General features: G+C 45.6%; 2 protein-coding genes and 1 long non-coding RNA gene across 5 annotated transcripts in view; 2 read left to right on the top strand and 1 right to left on the bottom strand.

The window, feature by feature from the left end:
* Nucleotides 1–1,995, top strand: part of LOC104845805 (uncharacterized) — a 43,929-nt gene extending 41,934 nt beyond the window's left edge. The window contains exon 10 of the long non-coding RNA XR_010318090.1: nt 1,534–1,995. This is a non-coding gene — a long non-coding RNA (uncharacterized LOC104845805). The remainder of the gene's footprint in view (nt 1–1,533) is intronic.
* Nucleotides 1–4,611, bottom strand: part of RRP12 (ribosomal RNA processing 12 homolog) — a 30,695-nt gene extending 26,084 nt beyond the window's left edge. For 2 of the 3 annotated variants that reach the window (XR_010318089.1, XM_003408986.4), the window contains exons 1-4: nt 4,374–4,611; nt 3,623–3,852; nt 1,585–1,668; nt 398–474 (exon numbers count right to left, since the gene is read on the bottom strand). Coding sequence is in view for 2 of the 3 variants with exons in the window: in XM_003408986.4 (XP_003409034.2) it covers nt 398–474; nt 1,585–1,668; nt 3,623–3,852; nt 4,374–4,512 (530 nt within the window). In the remaining variant the exon portion in view is untranslated. Of the gene's footprint in view, nt 1–397; nt 475–1,584; nt 1,764–3,622; nt 3,853–4,373 lie in introns of those variants that run through there. The other variant, XM_064269494.1, reaches the window with a different exon arrangement.
* Nucleotides 4,612–16,622: 12,011 nt separating this feature from the next.
* Nucleotides 16,623–23,620, top strand: PGAM1 (phosphoglycerate mutase 1). Its single transcript, XM_003409208.4, has 4 exons — nt 16,623–16,817; nt 20,724–20,998; nt 21,539–21,719; nt 22,532–23,620. The coding sequence occupies exons 1-4, from the start codon at nt 16,679–16,681 to the stop codon at nt 22,699–22,701; spliced, it is 765 nt and encodes a 254-aa protein (XP_003409256.1). The 5' UTR covers nt 16,623–16,678; the 3' UTR covers nt 22,702–23,620.
* Nucleotides 23,621–23,929: the final 309 nt, after the last annotated feature.

Below are 23,929 nucleotides of genomic sequence, written 5' to 3'. Positions count from 1 at the left end.
TACACTCTCCACCACAGCTGAGCTCCTTGCCTCCCTCACCTTCTCCACTACCCACTCCCAGATCACCCACAAGATGGCCCTGCTAAGCCCGTGCCAATCCTCTCCCACCTCTCCCCTGGCTACAGTATCCAGAGAGCCTGGTGCCAACGTTCTACGACCTTTCTGCCCCACTCACTGCACCAGGGCTGCCCCTCTTCTCAGGGCCCAGGCTACCAACACTCGCACTCCTTGGGATGACACCCCAAGCTGCCCCCGGAAGCCTGATGCTGTAGAATGCCACCTGTTACCAGAGTATCTTTTAATAATTCCTTGATTTTGTTCATCACCTCCCATCCACAATCCCTTCTCCCCCACCTCTATGAAGAGACCTGGGGTTCAAACAGGAACCAGGACTCACCGCTTTAGGACAAGGTTCAGCAGGTAAGCTACAGCGGCCAGAGACTCCGGAGACTCCACTGCTTCCATTGTTGTCATCTGAGGGCCAGATCAGGGGGGTATGAATGGGAAATGGGTCCTGCTGGGCAAACAGGAGGAGTGGGGCAGGGAAACCATGTGCCCAGTCCTGGCTCTGCCACTTACTAGCTGTGTGACTTTGGACTGGTAACTTAACCTTTCTGTGTCTCAGTTTGTAAGACGGAATAACAATATTATTTGTTAAATAGGAATAATACTGGTACCTACCTAATAAGTTGTTGTGGGGTTCAATGGAATTAATACATGCAAAACATTTGGAACACTGCCTGGCATGTGATAAACACCATATATTGCATCTAATTTATTTCATTATTCTAGAGCAGGGGTTGGCAAACTTTTTCTGTCAAGGGCCAGATCGTAAATATTTTAGGTTTTGAGGCCTCATACAGTATTTGTTGCATATTCTTCCTTGGGTGTGCGTATGTGTTTAAGTAATCATTTAAACATGTAAAAACCATCCTTAGCTCCCAGGCCCTGGGTCAGATTTGACCCCCAGGCCATAGCTGCCAACCGCTGTTCTAGAGTAGCAGTTCTCAGACTTTTACATCCTTAAAAATTATTGAGGACCCCAAAAAAGTTTTGTGTCTGCAGATTATCTCTACTGATATTTACCATATTAAAAATTAAAACTGAGAAAACTCGAAAACACACAAGTACAATTCCATTAGCTGTCCAAATAATGATATCATCAGATATCATGTAACTTCTGGAAAACTCCACTGTCCACGCACGAAATAGAGTGAGAAAGGTAAATGCTCTAGTACTATTATAGAAATGTTTATGTTCTTGCCAACCCCCCTAAAAGGGTCTTGGGAACTCCCAGGGATGCCTGGACCCCACTTCAAAACCACTTTTCTAGAGGCTCTCTCAGATCTTACTCTGTTTCATAGATCAAGAAAGAGAAAACAGAGCAGTGAGTTTTTGTTTTACAAGAATCATGTGCCAAATACCACCAGCCCCGCAAGCCACCTGAGAATGGTGGGCCTTCACCTGTTCAAGGTTGTCTTTCTAGAACCCTACGTGCTAGAGGCAACCTCTGATTCTGTCTCCTCTCTATAGCCTGCACAAGCCACCGCTCTGAACACCCACCCGCAAGCTGCACCCACTCACCAGTGCAGCAAAGTACTCGGTCTCCGTCTCCTTCCCTCCCTGGGAGCGGATCACCTCAGTGACGGCAGCCAGGACAGCACAGATCTGCACATGAAGGAGAAGGCACCCGTGACAGCTCCTAGACTCAGCCCCATCCCACAGTAGCTTCTTTTTTCCTTGCTTCTTTACAAACTATCCTCCTGAGAAAGCCCAGAGACAGACAAGACGAGCAACATTCAGAGCCAGGAGTATACACCACAGGGCCAAGCAAACGGGAAGACGCAGAACACGTCTGCCAAAGTCCCACCTCTAGAACTCTAATAGAAATATCTGCACACGAGTGCAAATATTTATGCACAAGTATGTTTACTGCACCAAAAAATTGGAAAAACCAAGTGGCTATCAACAGGGGATTAATAAAGTATTATTGCAAACCACCAAGCCTGTTGCCATCGTATCGATTCCAACTCATAGCGACCATATAGGACAGAGTAGAACTGCCCCATAGGGTTTCCAAGGCTGTAATCTTTATGGAAGCAGACTGTCACATCTTCCTCCTGAAGAGCAGCTGGTAGGTTCGAAACACCAACCTTTCAGTTAGCAGTCAAACACTTAACCACTGTGCTACCAGGACTCCTTAGATATTATTACATGATAAACAATGAAACATTCAAATACTATGTAACCATTAAAAAGACTGAGAAATAGCTATATGTATTCACTTACAACTATAGAAATATAGTCCAGTGGGGAAAAAGTTGCAGAACAGACAGCGTCCGTAAAATATAATTTGTTTCAGTATATCTAAATAATAAAACGTGGGTGAAAAACATCCAAAAAGTCTAGAACTGTGCTATTAGTGAGGAGCTACTGAGCACATGAAATGCGGCTAGAGTGGCCGAGGAACTGAATCTTTAATTTTTTTAATTTAAAAACTAATACTTGACTCAGTTACTGGAAAACATGTATTTGGAACATCTTGGGTGTATGGATCTACTATTTCAACTGTGACTTTTATGAAACCTAAATACAAATCAAGCATTTCCAATAAAAATTTAGCATCCAAATGAAGATAGCCTGTAAATGGAAATATAGGTTAGATTGTGAAGATTTAGTATAAAAATAACGTACAGTATCTCATTAATATTTTCACATTGATCGTGTTAGAATAATATTTTTAGCATATCAATCAATGAAATATATCATTAAAATGAATTTCACCTGTTTCTTTTGACTTTTTTAAATGTGGATACTAGAAAAAGTAAAATTACATGTGTGGCTCATACTACATTTCTATTGGACAGCACTGATCTAGGAGGATACACAGCAATGTGTTGACCATAATTTCCACTAAGGAGTCAAACATGGAGAACAACTTTCCCATTTTATTTTAGTCACTTCAGTACCATTTAGAATTGTGACATTTTTCATTTAGAAAGTGAAAAAAAAGTATAATTTAAAAATCTTAAAATAATATAAAATATATCACTTAGTTCTCTAGATAAAATCTTTTCTAACCACTGTTATTCAGCATTAATTTTCTCAACAAATGTGGCTTGAAAATATTCTATGTAAAAAATCCTATTAGGAATAGCTGGGATAAATGCTTGGAAGCTACTTCTACACTCAAGAACTTTACACTTCAGTGGGGAAGATGTTCTTACAAAAAGCAGGAAGTGGGACCTGCCCAGTCGTCGTTATGTGCTGTGGAGTCCATTCTGGCTCACAGCAATCCTATATGACAGATTAGAACTATCTCTATAAGGTTTTCCTGGCTGTAGTCTTTAAGGAAGCAGGCCACCAGGTCTTTTCTCCCACAGAGCCATGGGTGGGCTCCAATCGCTGACCTTTCAGTTAGCCGGTGAGCACTTAACTGCTGCTCCACCAGGCCTCCCTGGATTTGCCCTAAGCGAGCTAACAAGGAGGGGACAAAAAAGGGTAGGAGAGATGACACATCTTCCAGGAATACTAGGTGCTGTCATCTGACAGCAGGCAAACCAGAGCTGGAGGAAGATAAACATGAATCCGACTGCTGCGCACTCCGGCCCTCTCCCCCTACCTCTTTGTGGGCAGCCGAGTTGGACTCCCAGAAGCGCTGCACTTTGCTGAAGGTGACGTTTGTGCAGTCGGAGAGGCCGCTCAGGAAGGTGCCCGAGGACTTCTCGGTGACTGCCAGTTCCACCTCTTCTTCCATGGCCGTCTCGGGGGCTTCGCTTTTGCCCACGCGCAGCGACCCTGACTGCAGCTCATTATGTAACTTCACAGCATCAACTGTCAGGTCGCTCTTTCCTGAGAACCAGAGGCACTAGGTAAACCCCACCTCTACCCCGACCTCCCTTTCGCCGAGAGAACGATGTCTACGAAACAAACCAGGGAGTCCGGGCCCCAAACCCGACGGGCTCTTTGGCCCACTGTGCGCCTAAACTTAGAAAACCAAGAATAAAGCGTACTCAGGTAAAAGTTTCTGCTTCCCTGTCCCTATGGCATAAGCGTCAGCTGTACCCATGGCGCCTGGAAAATGAATGAATGAAGGTGAAGGCGCTTTGTAAAGTGTTACCTAGGGTTAACTGCGCCCAAGAGTTCCAACCTGTACACCTGTAGTAGTGCCGTACACAAATCATTCCCCAACTCAAGACTCCTCGTCTGCTAAATCAGAAAGGCAGGCCTTTACGGCGCGCTCCAGATCCGACATTTTAAGAGACGAAAGCTCCAACGCCTGGACTCCGGGCCTTCCAGAGAACCCCAGTCCCTTCTGGACTGAGGCCGGTCCAGAACCCCGCCACCCACCGCCGGAGTCTCCACCCTGCTACCTGAGGGCCGGCTGAAGAAGCGGCTACGGGCAGCCTGCCGGTGGCGGCAAATGGCAGGGTTGCTGTCGCTGCTGTGACCTTTCTTCCAGCGCTTCAGCTTAGCCGAGACACCGGAGGGCAACTTCCCGGAGCGACCCATGCCGACTCAGTCGCTGCTGAGAATGGACTTAAACGACTGGCTCCCAGGGACGCAGAAACACGCGCACAACCCACGTGGGTCTCCAGCCCCTTTCACTTCCTCTTCCTCTGACGCAACTTCCGAATTCGCTGCCCGTTACTATGACAAAGCAATCAACATCCGGCTTTAAGATTCCTCCAGGCTCCCGGGGAGGGAGGGGTTCCAAGAGGACGCTTAGCTGGGGGAGTGTCTGGAGCTCTGTCGCTTAAGAGTCTCCGGGGCTCGTTCTCCAGGGCTACGGTTCTTGGTCACAGGAGTGAGCCTATAAAACTGGAGTTCCTTTGCAGGATTAAAAAAAAAAAGTGCTTTTATATTATTTTTGAAAATCTAATTTCAAAAGTTAAACATAGGCACAAATTTATTTGAAAGTCAAAACCTATCCAGGCCTGAAAAAGTGAAAATCATCTCGGCCTGAAAAGAGAAAAAGCAGCCAGCGATGCTCCAGACCCCCTTTGCTGTTTTCATTCATTACTGGGACTACCCAGTTGCTGAGGCACCCTCACTTCATGCCAGCACTCAATCCCTATTTAATCCCCCCCCCCTTTTTTTTTTTTTCCTAATCCTGCTTGAGAATCAGCACTCAATCCAAAGTGGATCTGTTACCCGATTAGGGTCCTTGCCCTGGAGCAGTTGAGCCAATGAAACATACTCCGAGTCAGAAAGAGTGAGAAAGTTTATTAAGGAGATGTATCCATCACCAGGGACCCAGCAGCAACACAGGCTGTCTCTATGGAGTCCCAAAGAGCAATTTTACATTGCAGCTTATATAGAATCTTAAAAGGGTTACAAGCGTCTTTGTGCCTGGCCTGACCTGAGGTATGCTCTCAAGAGGAGTTATTCATTACAGGATAGTGACAAAAGATACCTGTCAAACATTTCTTTACTAGGCTAAAGATATACATATCAGATACCTAGGCTCTGGTTTTCCTGTGGTTGTACTCCACAGGTGGTCAGACAGAACAAAACAAAGTTATTTGCATCAGGTTAAAACAAAGAACAAAGTCATTAGCATTAGGTCAAAACAAAGTCTTTAACTGAGGTATGGAGGCAAGCAGAGGAAGGAGAAAACACAGGTTCTTCATGGCTTAGTTAAGTCAAGCTCTCAGTTGCCCATTTTGAAAAAGGAGAATACATGCTGGGGAGTGTTGGGGTCACATATTCTTGCTTCCCTCTTCAAAATCCTTCAGCTGGAACCCAAACCTTGCAAAAGAGGGTTCTGTCGCCCTCGTGCCAAGCAGCATTCCAAGGTTCCTCTGGAATTCCCTCCCTCACTGTGAATTCATGAATCTGATTTTCTCGGGCTAAGTTACCCGTTTCTGGTGGGTTTGGGCTGATTAGGCTTTAGCACATACATTTCACAAACATTCTTTAGCTAAGTACGATACTAAATAGGATACCTACAGTCCATCTCCTAAATGAACCAGAAGTCCATATAGTTCTTAGAGTCTGCTTTTATCACTTGGTACGGTGTGAATTCTCCCCCATGTTCTTAAATACACATCTGCAACAGCAGTTCTCACAACGGCTGCAGCAGAGTCACTGGAGGACTGTCCACAGGAACTCCTGTTACCCTCTTCTGGCTATAAGTGCCATGAGGAAAGGAACTTTGTTTTTGTCATTTACATCCCTAGAACATTGCCTGGCACATAGTAGGCACTCAATGAAATTCTGTTGAATGAATGAGTGTGTGTGTGTTTTGTGGAGGGAAGAAGAGAGACTGAGACAAGGCTTCACATTATAATAACTCAAGGATGAAATGTAAATTAGCAACTTTGCATTCCTGGGATAAACCCCACTTGTTCATAATGTTTTATTCTCTTTATATATTGTTGGGGATCTCAGTGAAGGGTATACAGGAATTCTTTGTACTATTCTTGCAAGTTTTCTGTAAAACTGAAATTATGTCAAAAATTTTTTTAAAATGCACCTTGACTCCTGCCTTACACTGTACACAAAAAGAAATTCCAGGTTAATTTTAGATCTAAATGTGAAAGGTAAATCAATGGAGCAAATATGGAAGATATCATAGAAGAATATCTTCATGATCTTGGAGTAGGCAAATATCTCTTCAATGAGACAGTACTAACCGTAGAAGAAAAAATTGATAAGGGGGAATATATTAAAAATAAGACATTCTGCTCATGAAAAGACACCATTACCATTATGAGCATTAAAAGGGAAGCAAAAAAGTGGGAGAAGATATTTGTAATACATATAACTAGGAAAGTACATCCCGAATATTTAAAGAACCTACAGATAAATAAGAGGAGGCAATCTGATGAAAAGAGTGGGCAAGAGATGTGAACAGGCACTTTACAAAAGATGATATCCAAATGGCCAATAAGCATGTAAAAAATGCTGTCTTAATCATCTAGCGCTGCTATGACATAAATACCACAAGTAAATGGCTTTAACAAAAAAGAAACTTATTTTCTCAGTCTAGTAAGCTAGAGTCCAAATTTAGGGCATCAGCTCCAGGGGAAGTCTTTCTCTCTCTGTCGGCTCTGGAGGAAGGTCCTTGTCATCAATCTTTCCCTGGACTAGGGACTTCTCTGCACAGAAAGCCTGGGTCCAAAGGACATGCTCTGCTCAAGGCATTGCTTTCTTGGTGGTATGAGGTCCCCAACTCTCTGCTTGCTTCCTTTTCCCTGTATATCTTGTAAGATGAAAGGTGGTGCAGGCCACACCCCGGGAAAACTCCCTTTACATTGGATCAGGGATGCGACCTTAGTAAGGGTGTTACATTCCACCCTAACCCTTTTTAACCACAGACAGAGATTATGATTTATAACGCATAGGAAAATCCCACAATGGAGGACAACCACACAATACTGGAAATCATGGCCTAATCAAGCTGACACATATTTTTGGGAAACACAATTCATTCCATGACAGATGCTAAATCTCATTAATCAACAGGAAAATGCAAATTAAAACCATAGTAAAATGCCTCTATACACACACCAGAAAGGCTAAAATTAAAAAGATTAGCAATACTAAGTGTTGGTGAGAATGTGGAGTAACCGGCACTTTCTCACGCTGCTGGTGGGCAAATAAATTGAAACAACCACTTCATAAACTGTTTGGTAATATCTACTAAACTGAATAAATGCTTACTCCATAACGTATTAATTCATTCCTGGGTATATACTCAAAAGAGATGTATACATATATACATAAAAGACGTACACAAGAATGTTCATAGTAACCAAATAGTGGTAATGACCCAAATGTCCATCAACAGTAGAATGAATTAAAAAAATGTGCTATATTGATAAAATGAAATACTATACACTGCATAGCAGCTGTATATAGCAATTGAGACATAGTACACATCAACGAGAATGAAGAAACTATTTCTACATGCAACAACATGTATGATTTCGCAGACATAGTGTTGAGTGAAAGACTCCATATACAAAAGAGTACATATTGCATGATTCTATTTGTATGAAGTTCAAAAACAAGCATAGTTAATCTACAGTATTAGAAGTCACTTGGCAGTAACCACTGGGAGAAGGTAAGAACTGAGATGAGGCACAAGGGGTGCCTCTAATTTTTTGTCAGTAAAACCCCAGTAGGGAGAGTAAATGGATGTATTCACTGTGTGAAAACTCATTGAGCTGTGCACCTATAATTTGTGCACTTTTCTGCATCTATATTACGTTCCATTGGTTTACAAAAAATAAAAAACATAAAGCAGAGAGAGGAAACTGAGGCCCAAATTGAGACTCATCTGAGCTGTGGGAAATTTCACAAAGGTCACTGACCAACGTGGAATGGAATTTACCCAAATTAGATGAACAGGAACAAAGGAGACACGGTGGAGACACAGTGGTCAGAAAATCGTGTAAACCCCTTTTTGTGACAAGACGTCTGTTAACCATGAATTCGTTTAAAATTTATGTATCGCAAAGAATTTAACTTTAGGTAATTTGCCTTGCTTCCTGAGACAGAATTCTAAAACTTTAGATTTTCCTGAGCAGTTGAAGTGCCTTTATTATTTTTAAACCTCCAGATTACACCGTAAGATTTGTACAAATGAGTCGGGGGCTAGCCAGGCGACAGGGACCACCTAGTAACCTGATATCAGCTGATCGCGCAAAGGGGGCATGATTCAATTAGCCAATGGTTTAATTGTCTACTCTATTTCTTCCTTTCCTCCTTAAGACCTCATTATAACTAGCTTACACGAGCCCTCCTGTTTTTTCTTCTGAACAGATGTCCCTGTGTGCATATAAGTGAATTGCTCAAATAAACCCTACATACTTTCATTTCTTTGTGCTTAATTGTGTGTGTGTGTGTGCCCTTTAGGTGAAAGTTTACAGAGCAAATTAACTTCTCATTCAACACTGTATATACAAATTGTTTTGTGACAGTGTTTGCAATCCCCGTGATGTGTCAACACTCTCCCCTTCCACACCCCAATTCCCCATTTCCATCCATCCATTTTTCCTGTCTGTTCCTGCCCTTTTGTCATTGCTTTTGGGCAGGTGTTGCCCTTTTGGCCTCCTATACATGATTGAACAAAGAAGCACATTCCTCTTTGTGTCTCATTGTTTGTTTTATAGACCTGTCTAATATTTGAAGGGTGAACTTCAGGAGAGGTTTCAGTTCTGAGTTAAAAGGGTATCTGGGGCCATAGTCCTGGGGGTTAAATTCTTTTTTTAAAACTGTTAACGTTAGAAAGCATTGCTGCAGAGAAGACAGAACTCAGCACTGACTCTGGGCCTCAGCCCTTCCAACCTTAGGAGATACCACCACCACCCTCCTGTCGGGGCCCCCACTCCTGGGACACAGGCTGAGACCTGGGCGGTAAGGCTGAGAAAAGGGAACTGGTGGCCTGAGGAGGAAAAGGAAGCAGAGTTTGGAAATTATTGTTACCAAGCTGGTGCTCACGACCAGAGATCTAGATGTGATGACAGTTGCGGGGGGGGGGGGGGGAGCGGGAAGGCTGAAAAAAGGATTGAATTCAAAACTGGGCCTACTCTACAGCATGATACTGAGCAAGGCATTTAACCACTCTAAGCCTCTGTTTTATCTTCTGTAAGGTGACAAAAATAATGCTGAAAGCCACTGGGTTACTGTGAAGATTAAATGTGAAAACGTGTGTTTGTCAAAAATACACACCACTACAAAAAATTGTTAGTAGGCCCTTGCAAAGGATGCAGTGGTGCATATTTGCCACCAGAGGGAGCTCTGAAAACAACCGGCAGCTTGCCCTGTTAGCGCGAAAACCCTACAGACAGGCGGCAATACCAACTGAATTGGCTGGGATTTCACAAATCAGATGGGGAGATGAAGAAGCCAGCCCAGGTTCATGGCACCCTTCCCATCTTTTTCCCAGGCAGCAGAATTCTGCTGGCCTCCAAATTGAGTCTGCATCGTAAATAAATATAGCCCCTTGATGAGCCCCTACTCTGAAAGGGGTGTTAAGGGGCCACAGGCAGCTACTGGTTCTCCATCCAGAGGCATCTGCTAGGAGCCCCTCCAGGAGGCATATGGTGTCAGGACAAGGGACAAGTGGCAGCCAGATGGCCAGAGTACGCTCTCTCCCACCCTGCATCCCAGGCTTCACCGTTTTGGTGAAGGGCCAAACCCCCAATCCTGAATTCCAGCAGGGTCTTCCTCCTACCGGCGTTAGCTGCCTCCCTGACTAGCCACGCTACACCCGTTCTAATAAGAACCGCTCATGTCTATAGCATCAGTTCTGCAATTAGACCCTCTGGGTTGGAACCTGAGTACCATCACTTGCTATGTGAACTTGAGCAAACCACCTAACTCCTTGAGCCTCAGTTTTCTTCATCTGCAATATGGGGATGACAGCAATGCCTACCCATAGGGTTTAAGAGAACAAGATAATGCAGGTACTTAGCACATTGCTTGGCACATAGTGACCAGCCAATACATGTGAGTTGTTGTTATCATCTGAAAAATTCATCAAAGGTTCCAACACACCTTCTCATCTATTATCTATGTGAGGAGGACAGAGCAAGTGTCTTATTTCACAGAAGGTTAACTGCGGTCCTCGGGTCTCAGTGATACCCCCAAGGTCACACAGTTGGCTGATGGGCAGAGGGAGCTCCAAGTCCTAGCCCAGGCACCCTCTCCAAAGCCATTGTTCTTAAAACCGTCTACAAGGCTCAGTGGAGAGAACAAGGCGGCTGCACTCAGGCTTTGAGCCCACAGGAGCAGGAAAGCCGTTTTTAGGTCAGCAGAGTTGTAATCTGTTATGACACTGGGCAAGAGGAAAGGGAAATTGAGGCTTAGCCTCTTGCCCCAAAGAGGAAGTGAATGGTCTGGGTCTTTAACTTAAGGCTGAAGCTCTTGGGGTTGGGGGGAGGGGGAAGGCTTTATCACCCTGGGCAGCCCATTGCGGCCAAGGCAATAAGGGCTGCAGCTGCTCCTGAGGCTTGTCCTAACCACTGGAGCTGTGTTAAAGCCTAGGCTTTGGAGCCACACCATAGCTGTGTGACCTGGGGCAGGTGGCTGAACTTTCTCAGCCTCAGAAAATAGGGTTACTATCGTGAGGCTAACACAAAATACGTCAGGCAAATGCTCAACACGGTGCTTGGCCCATGACTGCCGCAGACCGACCAAATGTACCTTGGCTCTGCGGTGCTTACATTCTGTTTGGCCAAAGAAGAGCTTTTAGAAGGAAGCACTTGCTTCCTAGAGTAAGCCAGCGGGAAAGAGTGGATGGCCTGATTTGCTAGAGGGAAAATGCGTTTCCCTCCCAGAGATGAGGAGAATTGGAATCTGGGCCATGGCAGATGTGTTCGTCCTCAAAGGAGGAGACAGTCTCCCAAGTTAGGGTCCACCCCTTTCTTAGTTATCTAGCGCTGCTATAACAGAAATACCACAAATGCGTGGCTTTAACAAACAGAAATTTATTCTCTCATAGTCTAGGAGGCCAGAAGCCTGAATTCAGGGTGCCAGCTCCAGGGGAATGCTTTGTCTCTCTTTCGGCTCAGGGGAAAGGTCCTTTTCATCAGTCTTCCCGGTTGAGAAGCTTCTCAGTGCAGGGAACCTGGGTCCAAAAGATGTGCTCTTGTTTCTTGGTGGTATGAAGTCCCCATGTCTGTCTGCTCAGTTCTCTCTTTTATATCTCAAAAGAGATTGACTTAGCCACAACCGATGACTGCCCTGACAGGGAGCACAACAGAGAACCCCTGAGGGAGCAGGAGAACAGTGGGATGCAGACCCCAAATTCTCATAAAAAGACCAGACTTAATGGTCTGACTGAGACCAGAAGAATCCCCAAACCTTCTGTTGGCCCAGGATAGGAACCATTCCCGAGGACAACTCATCAGACACGGAATGGACTGGACAATGGGCTGGGGAGAGATGCTGATGAGGAGTGAGCTACTTGTATCACGTGGACACTTGAGACTGTGTTGGCATCTCCTGTTGGGAGGGCAGATGGGAGGGCAGAGAGGGTTAGAAACTGGCAAAATTGTCACGAAAGGAGAGACTGGAAGGAGGGAGCGGGCTGACTCATTAGGGAGAAAGTAAATGGGAGTGTGTGGTAAGGTGTATGTAAGTTTATATGTGAGAGACTGATTTGATTTGTAAACTTTCACTTAAAGCACAATAAAAATTATTAAAAAAATAAAACAAAAGAGAGGAAAAAAAAAGATTGACTCAAAATACAATCTAATCTTGTAGACTGAGTCCTGCCTCATTAATACAACTGCCTCTAATCCTACCTCATTAACATCATAGTGATAGGATTTATAACACATAAGAAAATCACATCGGATGACAAAAGGGTGGACAATCACAATACTGGGAATCATGGCCTAGCCAAGTTTACACACATTTCTGTGGGACATAATCCAATCCATAACAATCCCTTTTTCCCATTTGGTAGTGGGTGCCCACAGCTGGCAGAACGGGTCAGGGCAGGAGAGACAATGTGATCGTCACTCTCACCTGGCATCCTGATCCCTGAAAATCCACTCTTACTCTAAAATTAAACCTTTTCCCATTTACCACTTCAAATCTCCCATTCTCGTTAGGGTCTCTGTATCTGTAATGAAGTGTGTTTAGCTGCTGTAACATAGCTTAAACTCATAAGCGTTAATTCTTTCCCATTCAGGAAATCAGGAGATACAAGGGCAGTCCAGGCTGGTATGTTGGCTCCACAGAATCTCCAGGAACCTGGGCTCCCTCTCCTTTTCTACTCTATCCTTCTTAACATGTGACTTCCATCCTCAGTGTCACTTCATGATCCAAAGACAGGCGGTTGGAGCTCCAGCCATCATATTCACAATCCAGGCTGAGGTTCAGACTTAAAAAAGAGGACAGGAAGAACAACCAAAAGGTGTACCTTCCAGTCAAGTCAGCTCTCCTGAGGTCAGTTCCACTTACATCTGATTGGCCAGAATTTAGTAATTTGGCGAAACTTAGCTGCAGAGGGGGCTGGGAAATGTAGTCTTTTAGTTGGGTATTGCAGTGCAGTGAATTACTTAATATGGCCCTTCTAGCCATAGTCTTTGTGATGTTCACAAAATGATTGGGTGGGACTATGCAAATAAGGTGTATGGAGCCCTAACGAGGTGTGGTGGTTGGTGGTGTATGTTGGCTTTGCTAGGCCAATGATTCCCAGTATTGTGTGGCTGTACTCCATTTTGTGATTTGACATAATTATCCTCCATTTTATGTACTGGAAATCCTAACCTCTGTATGTTAATGAGACAGGATTAGTGTGGGGTGTGTCTTCAGTCACAGCCTTGCAGGAAGGCATGACTCAAGTCCCACCCTTAGTCAAGTCATGCTCTTCCCTGGGGTGTGACCTGCACACTCTGGTGTGGCTCTCTCTACATCTGGATCCTGCACCCAGCTCGTGTCTCTCTGTCCTCTGGTTCTTGAGACGTAAGCCAGAGGCCTGCATATGACCTGCTGATTCTGGGCTTTACCTACTTCTGCAGCCCCGTGCCCTGCAACCTATCATCTGACCTGATTCGCTAGCTTCTGCAGTCTTGTGAGCCAGCAGTCTGTTGTCTGGCCTGGGGATTTGGGTTTGTCAGCTCCTGTGGCCACGTGAGTCAGGAGGAGTCTATGCCTGACCCACGGATTTGGTATTTACCAGCTTCCACATCCACGTGAGCCATTTCTTTGTTATGGTTCATGAGGTCTGTGAGACTTTGCAGCAAATTACAGGACGGGTGGGAAAGTACTGAAGGGGGTTGGAGGGATTGATGTTAGAAATGATGAAGTGGTATCCAGCAGTTTGGAGAAGTTGGACATTTGGGACATCTTTAAACTCTGCATCTTAGGAACCAGCTTTGTGCTGAGCCTTATAAAAGAAATTACTCATTTGGGTATACTGTAGCCCCCATTCCCCCCCTCACCACCAAAATGTGGGTTCTGTTGCTAAGGTGAACCAGTTGCCATCGAGTCGACCCCAACTTATAGTGACTGAGGTGTGTCAGAGGAGAACTGTGCTCCACAGGGCTTTCAATGGCTGATTTTTCAGAAGTAATCACCAGGCCTTTCTTCTGAGGCCCCTCTGGGTGGACTCAAACATCCAAACTTTTGGTTAGCAGCCAAGTGCGTTAACCACTTGCACCATCTAGGGACTCTGGATTTGGGTCTATCCTACTCCAATATGACCTCATGTTAATTAATTACATTTGCAAAGGCTCTATTTCCAAGTGCGTTCACATTCACAGCCACCAGGGGTTAGGATTCCAACACACCTTTTTAAAAAAAAACCTTTTTAGGAGAGCACAATTCAGTCCGTAACAGCTACTTCTTCTCAGAGACCTGGACTAACACATTACTAGTCTCCCAGTCACCAAACCTAATACAAATGAATCCCAAATAACACAGTGTCTGCCCCGTTCCGTACCTAGAATTTAACCTGAAGACCATACAGACTGGGAAACAGTTTCATGCAAATGAAAGTAGAAGGGTCAGAAAGGCTTCCCATTGCCCCGCTCTGGGCATTTTATCATCATAGCTTTCACACTCAGGGCCTAGAGGCAGTGGTTCTGGTGCACGCCTGGTCGCTTCTCTTGAGACCAACGAAGCTCCTGTGAATCCAGAGAGAAGGGCTTGTACTAAAGCTGCGTTGGGCACCTGAGTCTGAAGCTGGGTTTTGAGGGCAGAGAAGAAAGCGTGTTGTCAGGGGAGAGGTTAGAGAAGCCACAAACCTGCAGCAGAACCCTCTTCTCTCTCTTCTTGCTAGCAACTCCAGTCCCAGCTGTTTATTTTCAGATGGAAACTGAATTTAGAGGCCTGGAGTGTGAGTTTTATCCCTCTGTGAGAACAGCTTCCTTTCCTAGAAGCAGAGTCCTGGGGCTGTAGCTAAGCTCATCTGGACTCACCCCTTCTCTGAGGCATGCATCATCTCCTCCTCAGGCACCGATGGAGATCGGGAAAGCTGAACATCGGGTGGATGAGTTTGCAAGATGGTGTGTAGAGCCATGTGGTGTCTTGACAGTGAGTCCTGGGGGCTGAGCGCCAGTCACCCCTCCTGCCATGCAATAGGAAACTTGGTTTGCCTGCCTCTGATTCTAAATTGGGTTCTTTACCGAATGTTCAGTACTCCTAAAGGAAGTTATTCTTCTCCGGAAAAAATAAATGGGCAAGGCAGGCTGAGAGAGGTCTTCATTGTCTTACGGGACAATGGAAAGTAATAAGGCTGTGGTGTCTGATTATTATTATCTGGGTTGTTTTGGTTTGGGTTTTTGTAATAGCTTAACCAAGGAGCTGGTTGTTTGAAAGCTGTTGCAGTCCTGGGACTCTGTGAGGCTGGGGATTAAAGCACTGAGCTAGCAGAGGAGGGTGTCCGTCCTGAGTCCAGGGTGTGAGGCTGGATGGAAGCCCAGTTCTGATTTTACTTTATTGATGAGTGTCCCTGGCCCATGCGGTGACTGCTAAGAAGGCTACTGAGCACAGATACCCACCCCCCAAATTCCTGTAAGAAGGGAAACTTATTTGGCCACAGTACCTCTCTCCAGGATGGTGTAAATGGCTAATGCACTGAAATCCTAACCAAAAAGTTAGAGGTTTGAGTCCACCTAAGGCACCTCAGAAGACAGGCCTGGCAATCTACTTCCAAAACCTCAGCCACTGAAAACTATGCAGGATACTTTTATTCTGACTTACATGGGCTCACCACAAGTCAGAGTTGCCCTGAAGGCAGCTCTTTTTTTTTTTTTTTTTTTAACTGGTACCCCGTTATGGATTGAATTGTGTCCCCCCAAAATGTATATCAATTTGGCTAGGCCATGATTTCCAGTATTGTGTGATTGTCTACCATTTTGTCATCTGCTGTGATTTTCCTGTGTTGTAAATCATACCTTTATGATGTTAATGAAGTGGGATTAACCCAACCCAGTGCCGTCGAGTCCATTCCTACTCAAAGCGACCCTATAGGACAGAGTACAACTGCCCAATGGAGCTTCCAAGGAGCGCCTGGCGGATTTGAACCGCTGACCCTTTGGTTAGCAGCCGTAGCACTAAACCACTATGCCGCCAGCGTTTCCTCTACTCAAATAAGATAGCAAAATCAACACTTGGCAAATAGGTGGGTACCAGGTAAGTATTATCATGCCCTTCTTACAGATGAGCCTGAGACAGGTTACGCGACCTGCCTAAGCAAATAAAACGGAAGCATGAAGAGTCACAGTTGTGTGAATTAAACTGCGCCTACGGGTAGGAAAGTGACCTGGCGGAGCTAAAGAGCAATTCAAAATTATAAGGGTCATATTATCACAAAGAAGGGCTTACGAATGACGATAGGAAGACAGGATGGCTCTCGCACAACCCGGCCCCGACGCGCGCCAAGGGGACCGCCCGAAAGTCCCGTCGCCCCTCGCGTGCTTACGTGCGCTTCGTGACCGCCGTGGCGCAAAAGGTGCCAGCTTCGGAGGCGCATGCGCCCTGGCGTCCTTGCGCTCGCCTCCTCCTCTCGGCCGCGGCGGCGCTGGGGTGGGGCGCATGCGCACACCAGGAGGGCGGCGGGCGGTCTGGAGCGAGCGGAAAGATTTGGACGACAAGGTGCGCGGGAGCAGACCGTGGGGTGCGAGTGCGCAGGCGCGACCGACCGGGGGGCGGGCCGCGACTCCGGAATCTCGGTGAATCCCAGTCAGTACCGCAGCCCCAGCCGACAGCCATGGCCGCCTATCAGCTGGTGCTGATCCGACACGGCGAGAGCACATGGAATCTGGAGAACCGCTTCAGCGGCTGGTACGACGCCGACCTGAGCCCGGCGGGGCAAGAGGAGGCAAAGCGCGGCGGGCAGGCGCTGCGAGGTACGGAGCAGGCCGGGCCGAGGGGGCAGCGAAGGCCCTATCTCAGGGCTTGCAGGGCCCCGGCGTCCTGCGCTCGGCCAGGGCCGCGCTGCTTGCTTTCGCGCTTCTCCAAGAGAGGGGCGAGACTTGGGGCATCATCTCCCCGGCGCTTTATTTTGCCTGGTGGTATTTTGCCTGGTGTGGGGAGTCGACTTGTTCAAGGTCACCCAGCGGAGTGTGAGAGGTAGCGCCAGGATGGGGACCCAGGGCGGCCACCCCGCAGCCCGTCGCTCTCTCCAGGACACCTCCTGCGAAGTTCTTCATTCTAGTCTAAGTGTTTCATCTCTCGGGGACTGGCGGTTATGGGCCCTTCAGGGCCAGAGGCAGGCAGTGAGGCCCTGGGCTCCTGGGGGGGATGCTTCACCAAGGGGCGGCCGCGGATCCTGGCGAAGCGGCAGCTGGAGGAGTGATTCAGCCCTGGGGAGTGACCTGCTGCCAGATAGCGAGAGAACCGCGTGCGCCTGGTGGGCTTTCTCGTTCAACAGCATCCCACAAATATAATTGAATGAATGAATGATTGATTTGAATTGATCCTTTCCACAATCCATAGACAGACTTTATCCATCTCCTTTTTGGCCGCTTTATAGTAAAGAGAGTTGGAAAGATGGCTTGTCCAAGGTTCTATCTTCTTATTCCTAGTGCAGTGCTCTTGGCCCAAGTCTGGAATTGAGTACCAGGTAGGTGTGAGGAACTGGTAGGCTGTTGGCCAAGGGCGCTGGGCAAAGTAGCAGGGAGATAAAGGCTTGCCTATCCGGGCTTGCCCCGCGGCAGACAGCCCTCTGTGATTTTGGACGCTTTCCCTGCTGTTCAGCGATTCAAAGAATCTCTGGGCTGAGGAGGTGATTAGCCAGATTCAGCCCTGCTCCCTTGCAACCTCTAGATGAAGCAGCAGCCATTTAAAAGGGCCGTTGAGGCCTGATGCCATGTGGAACAGGGATTTGGCTCCATGTTACTCTCCCCAGCTTCTTGCCTTCACAACTGCAGATCCTTTTGAAATGAAGCAAAGCTTTGGAAAGTCTGGGAGATGTCATCTTGCTGTGGGGGCGTGTGAATGCACTGGGATGGTCTGGTGTGAGGGATGAGCTGGTGTGACCACATGCTCTTTAGGAGGCAGGGAAAGGGGAGCATGCTGGTAAAGGAGGCCATTTTCTTTAGCGATCTGGTAGGAAGAGCTGTATGAGTCTGCTTGGTTTGATCATGACTAGCCCAGGACAAAGCAAATTGCAGCTGTCCTCTAAAGCTTATCAAATGGTTAAACTTGTAATCTGTCTGTAAAATAACAGGCCCTATTTCAGTTTTTAAGTAAATGTTGGCAGCATTATTTTTTAAATAAGGTAAAAGCTGATTTAAATTTTTAACATCTATTATAGGCCTCATAGTTTACATTAAAAAATAAAAGGAAAAACTCTGAATGATGAAGACCATTATAAACCTAATAACCAAATATGAAAGGCCAAAATATATTAAATTCATTAGTGTTTTTGGTGGTAGTAGGGTTTGTAAAATCTTGAATGTGATTTCAGGAGGAAGCCAGTTAGACTGAGTTTCCACATGCAGCCTTACTGCTGAGAAAGGGAGGATGGTCTGCGGGAGGATGGAGTCCACACCACACTGTCCACTCTTGTCCCTAGGCTGTACTTTTTTTTTAATGGACAAGTTAAAGAAGAGGCTTTATGCTACTCATCTTTCAGAGTTTTGTTGAAGAGTCCTAAGGGGAAACTGCTTTTCTCCTCGGGGACCTATCTGCTTATCCAAAGTGAGGCGCTCCGCTGCAAGTGGGAATAATTGCAATGAAACAGCGGTCGCTTTTCAGCCTAGGAACTGAGGCTTGCACTGTGGATATTCACATTCCAGTGACTCAGCTGTTTGTTGGGGAGCCATTCCTCCCCTTACGGTTTGGCAGGAGACGGAAGTAGAGTCTGACAAGGCCTTGTCCTGAGGCTCAGTGATGATACCGTTCCCTTGTGAGTGGGGATGGGAGCCCGTGGTGACTGACTGGTATAGTTCTTATTGGCTTCGTTTTCAGTTGAATGAGTAGCAGGAAATTTCACTTCACATTCTATTAATTACTGTTGCTAGCCTCAGTAAGAGGCAATACCAGGAAAGTTTGTGCTGACTTTTGAAGAGGGCCTGATAGCCTCATGGAGGAAAACAGGAGTGTTTTCCTGGCCCACTACATAAGGAAAGGCCCATCTCCCTGTTAAAAAAGGCCTTTTAGTGGGAAGGAGAATAGTCTTTCATTGAAGCATGAAATAAAGTGGTTAATTGTTGTAACCTATGGGTTGGGCCAACGTGACTATTGATTTCCACCTCTGCCTCTCAATGCTATGTATGGAGGAGAGATTCATTTATAAACCAGTGCACATTGGTTCTGTCTTTAATGAGTGGTTTCTTTTAAATTTGTTTAATAGTTGACCTAAGGTAGGTGAACTCTTTTTTTTTTTAAATAATATTTTACTGTGTTTTAGGTGAAAGCTTACACAGCAAATTAGGTTTCCATTTAACAATTTTTATACAAATTGTTCTGTGACATTGGTTACAATTTTCACAGTGTGTCAGCATTCTCATTATTTCCATTCTGTTTGTTCTGTTTCCATTGATCCAGCTTCCATTCCTCTCCTTGCCTTCTCATCTTTGCTTTTGGGTAAATGTTGACCATTTGGTCTCATGGAGTTACTTAGTTAAGGGAGCACATTACTTATGGGTGATATTGTTTATAAGGTAGTTGTACTCTTAAGGAACCCTGATGGTGCAGTGGTTAAAGCCTTCGACTGCTAACTGAAAGGTTAGCAGTTTGAAACCACTAGTGGCTCCGAGGGAGAAAGATATGGCAGTCTGCTTCCATAGAGATTTACAGCCTTGGAAACCCTGTGAGGTTGCTATGAGTCAGAATTGACTTGATGGTGGTGGATGGTGTACTTTTGAGGGTACTAGGAAATAAAAAAAAAAAACCAAACCCACTGCCGTCGAGTCAATTCCGACTCATCTAGGAAATAGTACCCTCAAAATACTTTGACCATAGCTGAGAGGAACCATGGGATTAAGAGTCTGTGAGGTGATATATACAACCCATAGTGGAAATATAATTTCATTCAACAAACTGAAGTGGAGTTAAATCAACATCCTCTAAGAGCTCTCACAGACCAGAGGTCAGAGAGGGTTGAAGGTATTAGTAATTATCAGAAATGCCAATTCTAACCAAAATACAAACAGCACAATCCTTGGGGGTTAGAAAATGAGGATAGGTAGAGAAGGTGGGTGGGTAAGAGTCATACAGCTTGGGTTTTGATTTCTTATGTAATAACTGTGACCTTGAATATTTTCTTCATCTAGTAAAATGGGCTTTAAGGATTGTAACATGTTATGATTATTAGGACTAAATAAAATAATACATATAATGTACTTAGTCCAGTGCATGACAGATGGTAAGCCCTCTAAAAATGTTAGCTATTATTGTTTATTAAGAGATTCTAAATTTTTAGGATCCTTACTTACTTGAAAGAATTCAAGCAGAAATAAATTCTTAAAATTTGCTTAAGCACAGCATTCTAGGGATCAGGATAAGGGGCACAGATCTCAGGTTTGCTAGTTGACAGTACATTTAGGCCTGGGTTAGATGAACTGTCGGGAAGCCACTGGGAGATATATCTTCAACTATAACATAAAGTCAGTAAATTCTGTCTTTCCCAAAGGCAGAATATTGTATTATAGAAAATAAAATATTTGGCCAAATAATTTTCATTTGGACTACCTGTATAGGAGATTTATTTGTAAGAAAATTCTGGGTCAGAGTAGGCCTGGTTAGCTTAACCCAAAAACCCCAGGGCCGTCGAGTCGAGCTTATCACTTTGAATTTATCATTTTCAGATGCTGGCTATGAGTTTGACATCTGCTTCACCTCAGTGCAGAAGAGAGCAATCCGGACCCTCTGGACAGTGCTGGATGCCATTGACCAGATGTGGCTGCCAGTAGTGAGGACTTGGCGCCTCAATGAGCGGCACTATGGGGGTCTGACGGGCCTCAATAAAGCAGAAACGGCTGCCAAGCATGGCGAGGCCCAGGTAAAGATCTGGAGGCGCTCCTATGATGTCCCGCCACCACCGATGGAGCCTGACCACCCCTTCTACAGCAACATCAGTAAGGTATGGACAAGCCACGCTCTGGTTCACTCCTCCCAGGATCAGGGGATTAGAATCTGTACCTCACTTTTTAAAAAAAATTTGTTTTATTAAAAGTGTCTGCCTAGTCCCACTGAGCGATAATTTGTAAAATAGTTCATTGTAGTCCTCCCTTTTCCCAAGGAATGATCTTCATTTGTTAAAATTTTATAGTTTATGTTGCTTATCCAAGAATTTATATCTCCTTTGCAGTATTTCATAAACTTATTCATAGCCTTAGAGCCTTCCTAAGCCAACCCTAAGTTAAAGTGAATTGGGAGGAGCCTTGTTTCATAACATTTGCTTTTCTAAGCTATCTTTCAACTGTTAATCTTCCCAGTAGTGGGTAATGGGAGAGGCATGGGTAAGATGATAATTATCCCCTTTTCCAAGCCCTCCTGGTGAGAGACCTTCATCCTCACTTTAAGCCCTCAGGGCATGAGTGGGCAGAATTGATACAGGCTGAACCCATTCCACAGGTGCAACTGCTAATACTTGGTGAGCCTGACTATTTTGGTTGTTTAGGATCGCAGGTATGCAGACCTCACTGAAGACCAGCTGCCCTCCTGTGAGAGCCTGAAGGACACTATTGCCAGAGCCCTGCCCTTTTGGAATGAAGAGATAGTTCCTCAGATCAAGGAGGGGAAACGGGTACTGATTGCAGCCCATGGCAACAGCCTTCGGGGCATCGTCAAACATTTGGAGGGTACGTACATTTTCCAGAGTGGCTCTTGAGGGATAAAACAGCTGCCACTTATCAGGGACTTACATAATACAAAGACCTTCAGGAAGGGGCTGGACCATACTGATAGCCTTAGCGACTCCTACTATGAAAACCCTTTACCTTTGCTTCTCAAATCTGTGATCTGCAGAGCAGGAACAGCGCCCCCTGCCCCAGCTCATTATACATGCAGAGCCTCAGGTCCCACCCCAGGCCTCTGGATTCAGAATTGGCATCTATCCCCCAGGTGACTGGGATGCACATTAAAGTTTGAGCTGCCCAGCCCTAGACTAAGATTGCCAATTGAAACTGCTAATAAAATCCTCCGAGTCACAACTTTTTTACAACTTCCCCCTTGAATCTCAATTTGCATCTTAAACTGTTTCACCCCTGAGGGCCTAGAAGCCAATCTGAGATGATTTCTGGCAGGCTGGGTGGGACTACATAGGACATTTTAAATGTGTTTAGTCCTGCTTCGCTGTGGGTTTCCAGGTTCCACCTTGGTAGAGATACCTGGTACACAACTTTCTGTAGTTTGTTGGTGGCCCATGTTAGAATTTTGTATACCCTTTCATATGTTTTTCTTGCTCTTTAGTTCAGTGGCTGTGAAATAAGTCATTCTTTGTTTCATTCCTTGGGTGATAAATCTGCTAGTACAAAGATCAGAACCTGGGTGAAAGGGCGTGTTGTTTTCATTCCTATGAAAGTCCTTTGTCACCTGGGGATAAGCAGTAAACCTGGAGAGGTGACGTGGATTCTTGCCTTGCTCGGCTGATCTTGGTGGTGGGTATTTTCAGGTCTCTCTGAAGAGGCTATCATGGAGCTGAATCTGCCTACTGGTATTCCCATTGTCTATGAATTGGACAAGAACTTGAAGCCCATCAAGGCCATGCAGTTCCTGGGGGACGAAGAGACCGTGCGTAAAGCCATGGAAGCTGTGGCTGCCCAGGGCAAGGCCAAGAAGTGAAGGCAAGGGGGCAGACTGCTATCTCAAGGAATGCCCTCCCCGCCCATCCCATTCCTCTGCACTGCTCCCTGCACATGTCACACTGACCGCACCTGTAGGCATCTTAAGTTGTAGCTGCAGATGGGGGACCAGTGGCTCCCATTTCAGCCATTTTGTCTCCTGCACCCTCTCCTTTCATACAGACTAGTCAGAATGGCACCTCTGGAGTATGGTCCTCAGTCCAGGGCCTAGGGAAGACTCCTCTCATCCTAGGGAGTCAGCGACTCTGGGGTTTTTGCTAGTGTTTACTAAGGACCTGCTTGAGTAGGGGATAGGGAGGAGCCACGCTAGGTATGACCAATAAGGGGAAGCAAGAGAGCCTATTCCTGTTGCCAGCACCCAGTCTTCCTGTACTCTTCTGTAGTCAGGCTGCTGTCTGAGGCACTCTAGTCATTCCAGTGGAAGATGAATGTAACCCACATGGTGATTTAAAAAAAATCTATTTCCTCCCTGACCCCAGAGGAGCTGGCTGCTGAAGTTGGGATCAACCCTGAAGGTGTATGTGTTGCATTTTTTTTTACAAAAAGAAAACTATAAGACAAAAACCCTCTGGGGTTTCTAGTGGCAGTTGAAATAATAGTACCACATGTGATCATCAGAAAATAAGTCATTCCTCACACCCTGTGGGATAGGCTCCTTGACTTCTAAGGGGTAGTTACGAGTTCATCCTGCTGTGTATTTTAGAATCCTGCCCCTGCCTTACTGTTTTGTGGCAGTGAAATGCCTGTCAATCATGTCCAAATGTGTCTTTTTACTGTGTCTGATTTCTGAATCATGTTCCAGTTGCTTGGCCCTGCCACTTGGGCCCTATGCTCAGTTTGAGCGTAACTGTACTAAATCTTTTTTCCAGATCAGTATAATAAAGGAGTGATGTGCAATATTTTCCTGTGTGATGTGTCGTCATATCTCGTGTCTCAGGGAAGCTTAGAATCCAACTTGAAATGTCTCTTCATTACCCAAGTAGGCATTCATTATGTGGCCGATTAAGAGCTTTCAGACAACAGGCCCTGTTACAACTTTACACAACCTGCCCCAAGAATCATGTTTCCTGCTAGGTTTTCACCTTAGGCTGGAAGGCTAGGTTGTAAGGGGTCTTTGGGCTGAGCTCTTCATTCATGTTGCTTCTCTAGCTTTCTGGGTAGTGCTGGTTACTGAGTACCCCTTGACTGGAAAGTCAAATCTTGAAACT

The sequence above is a fragment of the Loxodonta africana genome, chromosome 16 (assembly GCF_030014295.1).
Source record: "Loxodonta africana isolate mLoxAfr1 chromosome 16, mLoxAfr1.hap2, whole genome shotgun sequence".
Taxonomy (NCBI): Eukaryota; Metazoa; Chordata; class Mammalia; order Proboscidea; family Elephantidae; genus Loxodonta; species Loxodonta africana.
The sequence above is the reverse complement of the archived record's forward strand: the minus strand, read 5'-3'. Positions and strand labels throughout refer to the sequence as shown.

Bases quoted from the DNA above. Each gene is read 5' to 3' on its own strand.
- PGAM1 (XM_003409208.4), top strand. From the start codon at position 16,679: ATGGCCGCCTATCAGCTGGTGCTGATCCGACACGGCGAGAGCACATGG. The intron at 20,999-21,538 runs GTATGGACAAGC...TTGGTTGTTTAG, and splicing joins TCTACAGCAACATCAGTAAG to GATCGCAGGTATGCAGACCT. The intron at 21,720-22,531 runs GTACGTACATTT...GGGTATTTTCAG, and splicing joins CATCGTCAAACATTTGGAGG to GTCTCTCTGAAGAGGCTATC.